Genomic DNA, 15,016 nt, shown 5'->3' on the forward strand with positions numbered 1-15,016 from the left:
ATAATAATAATGAAATTTTACAGCTGTACTGAAAATAGCTGCATGCATTGTTAGCACTTCACTATAAACTTCACATGTTGTAAAAGTTTATAATAATGATATTAATAACAAATTCAAAAAATCTTTGATTAATTATAATATTCTGAGTACATTATAACGAAAATAAGTAATAAATTATAAAATATTATAGAACAAAAACAGCTATGATTATGAAATTATGCTCAATACTTTTATTTTAGTCAAAATATTGCCAAGCCACAAAAGCAATTTGGCTTTTCTAAATGCTGAAATTTACTAATTCCGAATATAAAACAATTTTATGAATCATAAAAGAATAGACCAATTACAGATGCATAAAATATCTCAGCAATTTTTATTGCATGCATATCACTTTAATCCTTCTTTGCATGATGATGGAAATTTCCATCATAACATTTAGTAAACAAAAAATTATACTCAAAACAGGTGTACTGTAAATTAGTTGTTGCTGTCAAATTTTTTCACGATTATTGCGTAATAAGGAACGTAGTTGCTAAAAAAAAAAGTCGCAATCATTATAGCGGGTTTGAATTTGGCATTCCGCTGTTCGTTTTGGTTGGAAGAATGGTGCGATTTCTTGAATATTTTTCTATAACTAAACTGAGATTTTTTTGTCAATAAAAGCAAAAATGAGTGGAGATATTTAGAAGAAAGGGGCACTGAATTTTTGTACTGAGCTTAACATAAAAGTTTGCATGATGATGGATATTTCCATCATACTGTTTCTTAATTATTTTATATATTTATATTAGGATATTTTTAAACATCTTACCTAGAATTTCCTAATCTAGAGCATGAATTGTATCACCCTGATTTCTTTCGCAAAAAAAGAAACAAATCATGCAAAAAAGGGTTAATAGTACTGAAAAACGAAAATATTTTGAATGAATATAATACCAAGCCAAATTTATTTCTATCTGAATTTCAGTAGATAAAGCGTCTTTCTGTAAGTTGATAATCATTATCCAAGTGTTCATTTGTATAAGAATCATCTGAATTATTATCGCCGTTCATTTTCTAATTTATTACACCGTTATTTCCGAAACTCTTGCTGCTTGAAACTTTCTTCCCGCTAAGAATTTCCGGAAAAATCTGAAACGAAAACGAAACTTTTGACATATTTTGCCACCTAGTAAAATTAGAAACAAAAAATATGTACGTTGTTATAATTTTCGTTAAAGAGCACCAGATTATAGTATTGGATTTATTTCATCTAAAATGTGATTTGGCACTTTCTTGCCCTAATCCCCTCAATTGTAGAAAAAAAACGAAAAATTTAATAACAAAGTACATTCATTCCGAGATATGATTAGAATCGTTGCATGGCACAAATTCCAATAACTGTTAGTGTTAGCGATTATTTAGGTTTCTGTTGTCAACAAATCGTAATTGAAAGGAAAAGTTGCGGCTTCAAAATATGTTTTCTGATTAGTGCAACAATAGATATGATTCAATCCAAGTTAATCTTGATTGTCATTGGTTTTATCGATAAACGAGAATGAAACATTATCATTTTATTTTTTTAATAATTTTAATCTTGCTTTATTTTTTTATTTGCTTTATTTTTTAACTATGCTTTTATTTTTAGATATCTTGATGTTTGATAATACCTACAGTTGGCTTCAGCAAAAAGAAATATTTTTCAGGGCTATTGTAGTCAGGCCAACAGGTGAAAAAATATCTGTTTTGCAGTAAAATCTTAATTATTCATTTCATCAAGACTTTTGCAGTGAAGTAATTGGTCTCTGTTGTTTATGTAATTATTTTCCCGATATCACTTCAACTAATGAAAATATTTTCATGAAAATATTTTCATGAAAATATTCAATATATAAATTAACTTTTGCAACTATATTGGCCTTCGGTGCAACTACCTCCAAATTCTTCATTTTTGCTTAATTTTTGAATCGCGAAAGTCAGAGAAAATATTGAAATTCCAACTCAGCGTATTTGATTTTCATCAATGTTAATATAATGTTTCATTTGATAGTCATGATTAGCAATTGGCAGCTTTTATGAAGAAGAAAACTAAAGGAATAGTACTTAGATACAGTTTAACTGCGTCAAATGATAAATATAAATTATTGACTTGGATGTTTTTGATAAAATAATAATAATAATAATAAATACTGAAGGAATCATACAAATTGCGAAATAAAATAAACTTTTTAAAAATATTTTTTTTACCCAAATTATTTGGAATTATCTTTTTGAAAGCATTAACCCATTCACGGACAATTTTAAAATGTGGATAAAACGAGCAATGTTATGTTTATCTTCTGGATTAAAGTGACTTTCTTTAAAAATACATACAGAGCAATATCCTGGTGAATTTCAGAAATGAAAGAACACATTTCTGCATTTTTTTTAATTGACTGGTATAGCCTTCATTTGTATTTATGGTGCAGTTAAGTCACATACATGCAAATTAGTTATAACCGATTATCCGTGAATGTGTTAAATGAGGTATCATTGTAGATGTGTTATTTGATGTCAACATCCATTGGGAAATTTTGATACATTTTTACAGATGATGCACTTATAATGACTTATACAAAATATTATTCCAGAAATATTTTTAACATATTTCTGTTACGTTACTTTCTTATAAATATTGCATAATTCAGTATGTATGTATAGATATTCATTTACATTTTCGAAGATATCAAACCCTCGTAACTTGTAATATACCAATTACTCAAGATCATACTTGAATCTCTTTCTATATTAATCCCAAAAATGTTTCAAAAATTCAATTGAAAATTTAAACATATTGAACAAAAATTCGAATAAATGTTACTCAATTTTTACGTATTTTAATGAATTAATGACACTAAAATGTTTCAGCGTTTTATTTTCAGATTTAATGTTTTAACATACATGATATTTTTGATGAAGAATAATTTTGCATTTTGTAAACATTCCTTTTATTGTGTATTAAGAGTGGACTCAATTGTTTATTCTGTTTTATAACGACGAATTAAGAATGGGTTCAATTAAAGACCCCGTTTTATTATTGAGAAATAAGAATGTATTCAATCGAAAACTCTGTTTAAATGTGGATTGAGAATATATTAAACTGAAATTGATGAGAACTGATATTCTACTCGTAACAGCAATATTATAAGTAAATTTCTATTATTTATTTGCTTAATTTACAAATGGTTTTAATTTCTTATGATCTTCGGTTTTCACGAAAGAAAAAGCATATCGTAGATGCTTACAATAAAATATTTTCTAATTCTGTATGAGATACATTTCATAAAACATTTATTTGTATTCAACTTTCATCGGAGCCTATTTGCTTTGTACTAGATCCCATTTTATGTCATATGTAAGGCATATTGTTATATATTTGTATGTTTTTGTGTGCTGGGGATTTTTGCTGTCATTCATTTTATCAGTGTATTTTCAGTTAGCATACTTGTGACACTTGTAACTTTTATCTGTCGTGTTTTGTTCTGATATTTTTCAATAGTGTCAGTGTAAGTTGTGAAAAAATAAAATTCTTATAAAAATGTATAGTTGTCTTGTTTTTTTGATTTCTCAATTTTTTTAAATACATAATTCACCAGCCTTTTAAAAGATGAAAAAAATCTGACATTTATTCATTTTTCTATTAAAAAAAGTTCGCGAATTATGCATACTTTTAAAATGGTTTAGTTTTATGTTAATTGGAAAAATTAACTTTTAAAATGGTTTAGTTGATTGTTTTATGTAAAAGATTTCCCCCAATTATTACAATAAATATTCCTTGAAGATAAATTTACAGTTGATCTATTTTGGAAGTATTGGAGAAAGAAAAAGAATGTGCAAAATCAATAAAAACTGCAATTCTTTCGTTTTAATTCTTCACTAACAAACAGATTGAAATGGAATTTAACCAATAAAGCTGATTTCATATGGAATTTCCATGAATTTAGGACATTTTAAAAGTATTTTGTTTTTGTCAGATTGAACATTACAATGCGACTTTTTTTAAAAATGCTCCGTACGTCTCAATTTTTTAATTAAAAACTAAAATAGATTCCATAAGCAAAATATGTTGATATATGAATTTTGCATGAATAGAATACTTGTGATTACTTTTATATTAATGCCCTCATTTGTTGTTTTTAATTTAAAAAATTCTAGATTGGCAATTAAAATTTTTCTTTCAATTGCACCAATTATGTCAAATGTGGTACTGGCAGAATAAATGAGACAAAAAATAAGAAATACCAGATAATTTTCTTTTAATACGCATTAATTTAAAAGTTTGATTCTTAGGTAATTATTCATTGTTTTATACAGATAAAAAAATTTCTGTATTTAATTGAAAACCAAATATTTAGTAAGATTTTTGGAGCAAGAGCTTCAGGATCCAGAAAGTTCGTCTGATTCTTAATTAAACTTCAAAATTTGCACGCGATATACTCTAGACTTTGTTATAAAACAAAAGATTCCAATTTTTTTTCAAAACCTTATTAATCGAAATACCTTATTAATCATGCTTTCAGGAAGAATATGGAAAATTCACCCTAAGTAAAAAAAAAAAATAAAAATGGAAAAATTAATGTAGTGCGATTCAAAATAAGCTTTAACCCTGTGCCACGCAGTGAGGAATTTGGCGTCATTTTTTAAATAAATTTTGATTATTTTCTAAATTTGTTAGCAATTTATTTCATAAGTTTTGGACTTCACATATTTGGATATTCATAGATTTCATATATTCAAACACATTTCATATAATTGAATATCACACTTTAATAATAAAGTAATTATAACTGAGTAGTTGCCGTTTTTAATGCAAAGCTAATTGAAAATTGAATTTCTTACTTATTTTTCTTATATTGCATATGCTCATTTTAAAGCATTTATATAATTATAACTAGAAAAAACCAAAATCGATCTTTGTCTCAGTATTAAAAAAAAATATAACACGGTGAGTCCTTGTACTTTCAGTAATTGCAACAAATGGAATTAGTTTTTACTATTCTAAGCCTATCTAAATACGTCTTTGATAACTGATTGCCGTTTTATGGGGCGCGCTGGCGAGTGAAAAAATCTTATTTATAAAATTGAAATAATCGATTCATTCAAACAAATTGCTGAAACCAAATACCAAATACAAAGTTCGTGCAAGAACTATACTGAAGCTATTGATGATTAGAATACATATGCATAAATTTTGTGATGCGTTACCAGTTAATGGAAAGATTTGGCGATATCACCATTTTTCTTTACTTGACAAAATAGGTATTTTAGATTTTTTGTTTTTGTTTTCTCACGTAGTATCACTAAATAACAGATGATAAATGAATTAACCAGAAATAATTCATTTGAATTCGCGTCCCTTGGGTTATGAGTTCGAGCCCCACCGGCCGAAGACTCTCTGCGTACATGGTGGCTGGTGGACGTATAAATTAGTCATAGTCACAAAGTCCTCCAAGTCGAGACTATACTATTGGGTGTACTGGATCAGAGGTGATCGTTCTCTGATTCAAGTCTAAATTACGATCTGTGGATGAGCGAATGAAATGTATGAATGAAGTGCTCTCCGTGAAAAGAGCTGTGATGCATGAGTAGCTAAAGCGTACTCTTGGCCCTAGATGGCGCTACTGAAACAAGAGAAGCGAAACTCGGCTTAAAATTGTTGATTTTGTCAGCCGGCTTGTCTATGACAAGTGCCATAAGCAATAACACAACAACACCAGAAATATAAACGGTTTTCTGTTACGATACACCTTTATTAATCAAATAGGTGCCTGGAAATCAAAGTATATTTTTACTTTTTTTTAAAAAGTGCACAAAGATTTCAGAAAAAGATATCAAAGTTGGCATTGGAGCAGATTTTAAAGATGCGAGTACTTATGAAATATCTTTACCGACAATATATCTGAGCAAGTTATTTAAAGGGGGGGGGACGAATACGCAATCCCAATCTTATGTGCTTCGGTATTGATATGAGCAAATTCCACTAATTTCTTTAAAAAATGCAATGTTGATATAGGAGTGTTTTTAAAAAGGACGATGAAGCAGACACGAATAATGTGAAAATTAGTTGTGTTGAGAGCCCTGAAGCCCAGAGTACTGACAACGAAATTTTAAAATCTTTCGTTTTCTGTGCAAGAGAAGAGAATAGGTTCTGAATTTGAAAATTGTTCTGAAATTAGTTCGAATTTTTTTCCCCAAAAGATTTTAAAGAAAGAGGCTGGAGCCTGATGATCAAATACCCTCCCCCCCCACCAAAAAAAAACTACCTTTATTAAAAAATATTTAAATAAATTTGTAAACGTTAGTTTGGTGTTAATCTCCCATTAGTAGTCAAAGGGTTAAAGCTTGTGCAGTGGATTTTTCGTTGTTCAATAGATTGTGTGATTGTGCAATGGCTGATCAAGTTACGGGTGAAAAAGTAACAAATTCTTTCAAACGTAGTTAATGTTTCAAAACTTCATGTTGGAAGTTTGATAACTAATAAAAGTTCTCGGTTACTTGCCGATTTATTTTTAATTTCAAATAAAATTTTTTGGAAATCTTGCCTGATGAAAGGAACTAATGGTAAAAAATTTAGTCTCTGTTAAGTGAGTTTTCGATTATTCTCGGTGATTATGGTTCAAATAAGCTCGGATCATTCGTATCAGGCGATTCGTATTCTCGTTTACTGTACAAGCGTTACTATCTTAGAACAGTGATATATTGAAAAACTTCCTCACAATACAATGCAATGTTGTGAATGTTGAGAAATGCCAACAATGTTTCTAATGTGTAACAATATTTCTAAGAGACTGAATATTCATATTTAGTCACTTCGATATTACAAAAATAATTAAATAGAGATTTACAACTTAGATATAACTAAAAATATTACAGATATAAACTTTATTAATTTTAACTTGACAATTCACTTGACTTGAGATATTATTTTAAAAAAGTTTACTAAGACAATTTTTCTTTAAACTACCAAATACTGCAGAATATTATATAATAAAGTTAAAACAATATAATAAACTCTATGCCTAACAACGTTATACATTGTTTTCAAAGCATCGCTGCAAATTCTGTATTTGATAGCAATATAAATTACTTGCTCATTCATTTTGTTTCATGTGTTTCACTTAAAATTACATGACCGGTAGGATTTAGCCTAGGAGCTAATGGTTTGTGACTCTGTTCGTCGATTGCCTAAGCAAAATTAATATTTTATTCAAAGTTTAAAATTTATAATATTTTAATTAACTTTGTCTGATATAGTAATACATATTATACAATATTATTAGTACAATATGGTTGGTAATATCGTTGGTTCGAATTCAGCAATACTCTGTATTCACAATACCTTCTAATATTGTACATTATTGCGTTGTTAATGCATAGAAAGTTAATAGATAAAAGTAATTCATAAAAACTTTTTCATGAAACAACATAATAAAGTATTACTTAAATAAAATTTATTTTAATATTCACTGGATAAACAGGAGGAGAATAAATATCACTTATATGTAAAAAAAAAAAAAAATACTGATTTTAGCCAAGATTAGCATAGACAGTTTATATTTGAAATGACCTTACTCATACCTATATAGAGCCTGTTCTGGTGGACAAATTTCGTTAAAATTTGACGTAATAAGTGCTCCCTGAAGAAAGGAAATCTTTTAAGAAAATAATATCTCAAATTTTGACAACCAAATGGTAATATACAAATCATGAAAAATCTTTTACAAATTTCTAAATCATTTAATGTCAATAATCATTGCCAGTATCCAGTTATTTTTGATAAGAGCTTCAACTGTCAGGTTATTTTTACAGAACTCAAGCAGCATTTTACCAGAGCAGCGAGAACATTAAAGCCTGAATGCCTTGCCAAAATGGCTTACATAGAAGACTGATATGAAAAATATGATTGAAAAAGTCTGACCCGGTGCTGCCAGGCATGGGAAGAAAACAGTTTCGAATCAAATCTGTGAATGGAGCCGTTTTTGTTATGACTGAAAGAATGTCTTGATATCATCTTGAATCTCTTGATAATAATACAAATGTTCATCAGTATCACGTCAGTTTAGTATCCCTTGCACAATCATACAAAAGTTTCAGCAATTGATGTGAACAATCTTTGATGTTGGACACCCTTGGAAAATTTTGTCTTCAAATGAGGAGCAGTTGACTTTAAACATAGTGAATATGCATTGTTGTCACATATAGGGAAATGTATGGCGTAACAATATGAATGTACAGACTCTACATTCTAACCGTTTGATAGTATTTTGGGATTTTTATTGACCTCCTTCTTCTTTTCCTTTTTCTCAAGGCCCTAAAAGAAGCATCTTTATAAGTGTCCATTACTAAAAACTTTTCAGCAGATCTCCATTCTCACCTTACAAAAACGAAAATGTAGCAATCGATGCTATTGATAATTTTAAATTGAATTAGTCATTCGGTTACGTGGCGGAATTTTTGTTCTTCAGTTTTGTCCAAAATTCGATAGAAATTACAAGAGAGGTTTCAGCCCCTCTTGCCAAATTTTAATTGTCTAGCTCATTACGTATTAGCAGACTGTCAAGCAGTCATAACTCTGAGAAGAAATTTTTTGACCAAATCGTGCTATCGATAACGAAGAATTTATCATTCCCATTTCTTTGTATTAAATAAATTTAAGTAATTTATGCGTTAATCTATCATATTTATTATTCTTAATCTAAATAGCTTAAGATGCATCTTCGATTATTTCATAACACTGATATTGATTTTTTTGAAAACGAAATATTTAAAAAATTAAATACCTTATAATTAAGATGTTGAAATTATGGATTTGACGTCAAACAAGTAACTGATATATTGGTAATACATTAAATATGTGAGGAAGCCCATTCGTAAACTCTTATAACAAACAAGATGACCAAATAAACAAGGTTTATATTTAAAAAAGGTCACAAGGGAAAATATTCTTCAATTTTTTTAAACATATTTTTTGAAACACAATATGAAGAAGAACAGTGAGAAAGGTAAAATGAATGGTTTTTCCAGGTATTTATCATCTCATATTTCTGCTACAATCAGAGTAATTTTTTAAACGCAGTTATTTTCAAAAATCTAAATTTAATATCAACGATACCAAATTTTATACGAGTTTTATTTCAATATAAAATTTCGAACCGATGTGCATAACGTTAAACAAATGAATTAATTTCATATTTCAAAAAAGAGGCAATAATAAAGGTTCGTTAAATTTTACATGCAAATTTAAATCTATTTGAATCTTTATTTGTACATAATCAAGCACTGATTTTAGACCCTTTAATAAGAGGAAAAGAGGATTTAGGATTTTAGACATGTGGCCTTCCAAATATTTCCAACCTGCACATCTTATTACATATTCAGATTCAATGCTCAAAATTTTACTGCATATTATTGACAGAAATGGGAATAATTATGTTTAACTAAAAATTACTTACTTTTACTAATAATTATGTGTAATTAGAAATTGAAAACATGTAGTTTGATTAAAATTTCAATTTCAGTGAACAATTCAATTCTCTTTGCATGTCATATAAGTTCATTGCGAACAACTTGCTTGATTTGCAAAAACCTACTTGTGACCTAAAAATAGCGAAAATGGATATCTCAAAAGGGATTATGAATTTGACTGGAGAAGTTGAAAGTCCTCAAGTAAACTCGAAACAATGAATAAACAATGATGAATGACATTGCAGTCAAATGTCAAGCAGAATGAGGAAACACTAAAAGATTGAAGTAAATACGTCCTCAAAAACTAACTTGCTTTGAAGTCACAAAAAGACTATTTGATATTAGATGAAGACTGCATAGTGATATTAATATCAGATAAAAGAAATATTGTAGGAAGGAAAAAAAAGTTTATTCCTATTGTAAATATATTAATAACCTTCTTTTTGTCCATACTCTTTGGAAAACGAGAAAAAAAGGCAATTAGAGCAGGCGAAATTTTCGGAAAGATTGAAAAAAAAATTGTCTAATTGCTCATCCTTGCTTTTTTGGAGTAATGCAAAAATTGCGGATATTATTTAAATATCAATTACAACCAATGTAAATGTTCACGTTACTTCATTTCAATATTTACCTTCTACATGATAGATGTGCAATAATAATGAGCAGCTGTTTTTATGCTTGGCTCAATATACTAATTTCATCAAAAATAGCAGGCAATCAAACAAAGGGTTAAAACAATTATTCGAATAGCTTATTTCATAGAATAAGCTGTTTTCCTATTCTTTGTCCTATTTACTTATGGAATTTCATTAATTATATCAATATAGGGAATAACGAAGCGAAAAGATTTTATTGCTCACCTCAGTTGTTCTGCCCTGTTCATATCCTCCCGCTGGTTTGATGTGGAAGTTTGGAGAGGGGGATGCCAGTTCAGGTGTCGTCCTCATCATCTGACCGTGGTTCAAAATAACGAGGTCCTTTCCAAAATAGCCCAAAGGTTTTTCTAAAACGGGACGTTAACATATAACTAAACTAAATATGTCCTTTTATAAAAGAAATTTTTTTAATTGAATAAAGTCCCGTTCTTTGTTTTTTCATTTTCTCGAATACGAAGAGAAAGCATTGTGATCATCAAAAAATTAAAACTCGACATTTTGACGAATTTCCAAGTTTTAGAATTTCCTGAATTTCCACAACACATCTTTGGAATTATGTATGTATGTCTGTCCTCTCGTCAGTGAACATGATAACTCAAAAACGCTTGCAGCTAGACGGATGAAATCTGGTGTAGGATCTCTTCTTTGGGTTTTGAATTTGTTTTATAATTATAATGAGTGAATGTTGTAAAAAATTTCGAACTAATATTTTAAAGTAAACTTTAGTAAAAATTATACCACTCGGAATACAACTTAACACCGACTAATGGATTTCCTTTTAACGTTTCATGAAAAGTTAAAATTTGAGAATCCTCATTTGTAATCCTGGGAATAATTACTTGGGGCCTGAATTATTTGACGAATTATTAATGTTGAAAAACTGTTTTCTAAAAACTGCATGGTTTTAGGATATTTTTTTACACAAAACCTTAATATTTCATTTTTCCAAAATACTCCAGTCTCAGGAATGCAGCTATCATTAGTGGCTTAAAAAATACAGATTATTTTGAGCTACACCGTACAAAATACCTTACAAGTCATTGATATATTAATAATTTTAAATACTCCAGTCTCAGGAATGCAGCGATTATTAGTGGTTTAAAAAATACAGATTATTCTGAGCTACACCGCACAAAATACCTTACAAGTCATTGATATATTAATAAATTTAAGGTTTTTTTTGAAAGTTTAATTATAGTTACTCATATGTAGGGACTACGGAACTCTATGCTGTAACGTTTCCCCACTTTCCTCACATGGTATTGGCATTCAGACCAGATGTAATGCACCCCGATTTCCCACACATAGTTAAGTGCATACGGACCGCCAGACATGGATCCTTTTCATTAATAGAGTCATTGTGTCTGATGATTTGTTACTATTCAGGTATGGCAAAACAAATGTGTAGCCCGTCATTTCAAATAGATCCCTAATTTCTTCAAAGGAGAGGAACGTCAAAACATACAAATACTAAACTCTATTTCCTCTTATGAAGAAACTCCTCAAGTCACCAAGAAACGATCAATCACCAGCAACCATCGTCATTAAGTGTCGAACCCAAGTGCACTTCAGCCGGTGTTAGCTGCTGTCAATCACAACAGATGCTCCCTTGATTCAGTGGAGACCATTGAGGAAATATTGCTATTGGGTGATAGGGAGCTCAGGTTCACTAATGGGAAAACCAGAGGCGGATATCTGATGGAAATAAAATGCGATGTTTTGTTTTTTTCTATAAAAGAAGAGAGAAAGGCTTCGAGTCGGAATTCGGAGAGACGTAGGTGTGCGAAGAAATTGTTCCTTTTTTTTTTTTTTTTTTTTTTAAAGAAATTTTGTGTGATTTGGGCTTCGGTGTCTCCCCGATAGAAATCGGTGGTGGATTTCTGGAGTAGCCTTCAGAGCTAACAGCCATTTAGCGGTTTTTTTTGGTGACTTATTCTTCGATTTGATCGAGGAACTACTTCATGATTGAACTGTTATTTGTTTGTAAATAATATTAACCTAAATGAGAACAAATTGTTCTTTGTAAATGTGTAAGGCTGCAAATAAAAGACTTATTTTATAACGTTACTCTATTACTTGATCGGTCTTGATCAAGATATTACAACGCATTTTCAACGCATAAATTTAATCCCTTATTTGTTTGTTTTTATCTAGAATATCTAAATCCAACCTTTTTTTTCCCCGTCGTTTTCGTCTTCAACCTGTGAGAAAAAAATAAAGAGCTACTTTAAAGAATTATCCTCATCCGTTATCTTTTCCCTACCAGAGAGGCTTCTATCCCTCTCCCAGAATTGTAAATTACTTTTTCTCAAACATACGTTGAGGAATATTTTTTGTGAGTTAAAATTTCAAAATAAATAATGAATGAAAATGATGAAAGAATTAATAATAAATAAAAAATCTGAACCTTAAAAAAATGCTGCAGATAAATTTTTTGCAATAAAAAAGTTTTTTAGCAGTTTTTCTTTAAATGTTAGAAAGTGGGAGAAAAGTTGTTTGCAAATCGAATACTGCTTGCTTTCTGAAATCTCAGTAATATTTTTGTACAATCTTATTTAATATCGCAGAGAAGTTCTACCTTAAGAAAAAAAAATACGGATAACTCCAAATAATACAACTTCATATAGAAAATTAAATAAACATTTCTGCCACATATTGTATTATCCACTCAGAAGTAGACACAGAAAACTTGAATGAATGTAATTTCATAATAGCATCAGAAGGTGCATTCATGCAGTACATCCATAGGTTAATATAATACCTTGAATTAATCATTTTTCTTTCTTGAATTTTTCGTATTCAAAGGGAAAGTACTATAATTGCTATTTGAGAATTTTTGAAGAACTCGGTTTTCTAGAACTTCGGGAACACCCCGAAAAGTTCTTCGTGCACTTACCTAGCCACCAAAAAGCTATAAATTATAAACGTGTTTAGCTGTCTGTCTGTCTGATTAAAAGTGAGTATGATAACCACAAAACGTAAAGGCCCAGGTAAATAAAATTTGGCGCAAATGTTTCGCAACAGAAATGTAAAATGTTGTCAAATTTAGAACTAATTTGTTAAAGGGTCAATGGCTAAATTCGTCAATCGGTACTATCGCATGCTTGTAAATCCAATAACTCTAAAGCGGAATAACTGAAATAAATAAAATTCCATATGTGATCGTGTGATTACAACAGTAATTCTATGTCAAATTTTGGTTTCAATCGGTCGGAAAAAAAAGCACTCAAAATACGAATTTTATTTTCGGATCCTTGTGTATTAACCGCATGTCAGGAATGAATAGCCAAAGATCATAGGAGAGATTCATTAATACTAGAATCATGACAAATACAAATATCTCGTAATATTATTCGCCAATGCCATGCAAAGTATTCACAACCTTACCTCAGGTCCAAAATTTTATATGTGGAGAGGGGGATGCTATCATTATTAGAGAGGGTGGAAAGAATTTTGAAGGGGGGGGGGAGATCACTTTCCCTGAATTGTAAGGCCTACTGGCAATTATTTAAATCCCTATAAGCGAGAGGAAGAAAAGAGTCGATTATATTGAAAAAAATACATTTAAATTTAATTTTTTAGTAAAATTAATCAAAAATTAGTAATTTCTGAATTGAAATTTGTTTTCTTAACCCTTTAAAGGGCCATTTTTTTCTAGTCATATTATGTTAAAATATTTTTAGGCTTGAAATTAGAATAAGAAAAGGGATTCATTTAGCTGATTAGAAAAATTTAATTTGATTAATTAATTTTTTAGGTTAATTAATAATTAAGTAACAAATCAAGACACATCATTTTGAGTAAAATAAAGTACTGAAGCCTCTAGCTTTCTGTCATTCTAAAAAAATTGTCAGAACTGATGCCAACCTACATAAATTCATACAAAGATTGATAAATTTGGTGGGAAGCATACTTCTCACGGCCCTAGAAAGAGTTAAAAATAATCTTCAACATGTCAAAAACCTCATAATAATTGTATATATACTGATTTAAAATGGCTTAATTTAATTTATGCAGAAAGCATCATTGCATAATGCAGAGCATTAAGTTACAGTACTTTCACTGGAATTTAGCACGAAACGACATTGCTTATATTCATTCATTAATCTTTGCCGCGTCCTGTAATATGGAATCTTGAAGAAAAGCTTTTTTTTTTTCCTTATTTAAAAAACAAAAATTTTCGAAAATGGGTTTTTAAAACAAACTGATTTCTAAATATATGTGTCGCGATAACGCATTTGCAAACAAAATTTCAGTCGTAGCTCATTTGATATATGTTATTTATCTTCTTGGTATTAAGCGATGTTTAGGGCAAGTTGACATCTCTTTTTATCAGCTGCTTTTTATCATGAAATGATGAGATCACTTTTATCTTTTTATATTAATTTTATCTATTCATATTCATGTTTCCGAATCAGAAGTAATGCAGCTCCATAGCAGCGCACTCATTTAATAAGAGAAGACAACTGCAAAACAATTCTTCCAGCCGAATTGAGCCAAAGTACGTAAAAAATATTCTCACTGTTGAATTAATTTCTTTTTTTTTAATGAAGTGTTATTATGTTGACTATATTTATAGGACATAATAAATGCAATTTAAAAAATAACTGTAAAATGGAAAAAGTAGATCACAAATTTTATTTTAATCATGTTGTATTATAAAAAGATAAATAAATCAAAACAATCTTAGTAAAATCTATTTCATTTGCAACTGAATAAATTCTATTTATAATTTGTGTTATTTTGAGAGTAATCCTAGATTTAAAAATTCGCCTATAATTTCTTTCTTTCTTTTTTTTTTTTTTTTTTTTTTTTTTTTTTTTTCTGGAACGAATATAGAAAGGTGTAAAATGGATAATAACATGATTGCAGACAAT

At 29.3% G+C, this 15,016-nt stretch overlaps 2 protein-coding genes across 5 annotated transcripts in view; both read left to right on the forward strand.

Moving 5' to 3' along the window:
• Nucleotides 1-3,528, forward strand: part of LOC129960596 (SEC14-like protein 2) — a 57,589-nt gene extending 54,061 nt beyond the window's left edge. For all 4 annotated transcript variants that reach the window (XM_056074096.1, XM_056074097.1, XM_056074095.1 and 1 more), the window contains exon 13: nt 1,628-3,528. In XM_056074096.1, the coding sequence (XP_055930071.1) occupies nt 1,628-1,734 (107 nt within the window). In that variant the 3' untranslated portion in view covers nt 1,735-3,528. The remainder of the gene's footprint in view (nt 1-1,627) is intronic.
• An 11,005-nt stretch (nt 3,529-14,533) lies between these two features.
• Nucleotides 14,534-15,016, forward strand: part of LOC129960074 (SEC14-like protein 2) — a 51,211-nt gene continuing 50,728 nt past the window's right edge. Inside the window, exon 1 of the mRNA XM_056073159.1 lies at nt 14,534-14,640. The gene's annotated coding sequence lies outside the window, so the exon portion shown is untranslated. The remainder of the gene's footprint in view (nt 14,641-15,016) is intronic.

Source organism: Argiope bruennichi, chromosome X2, assembly GCF_947563725.1.
Source record: "Argiope bruennichi chromosome X2, qqArgBrue1.1, whole genome shotgun sequence".
Taxonomy (NCBI): Eukaryota; Metazoa; Arthropoda; class Arachnida; order Araneae; family Araneidae; genus Argiope; species Argiope bruennichi.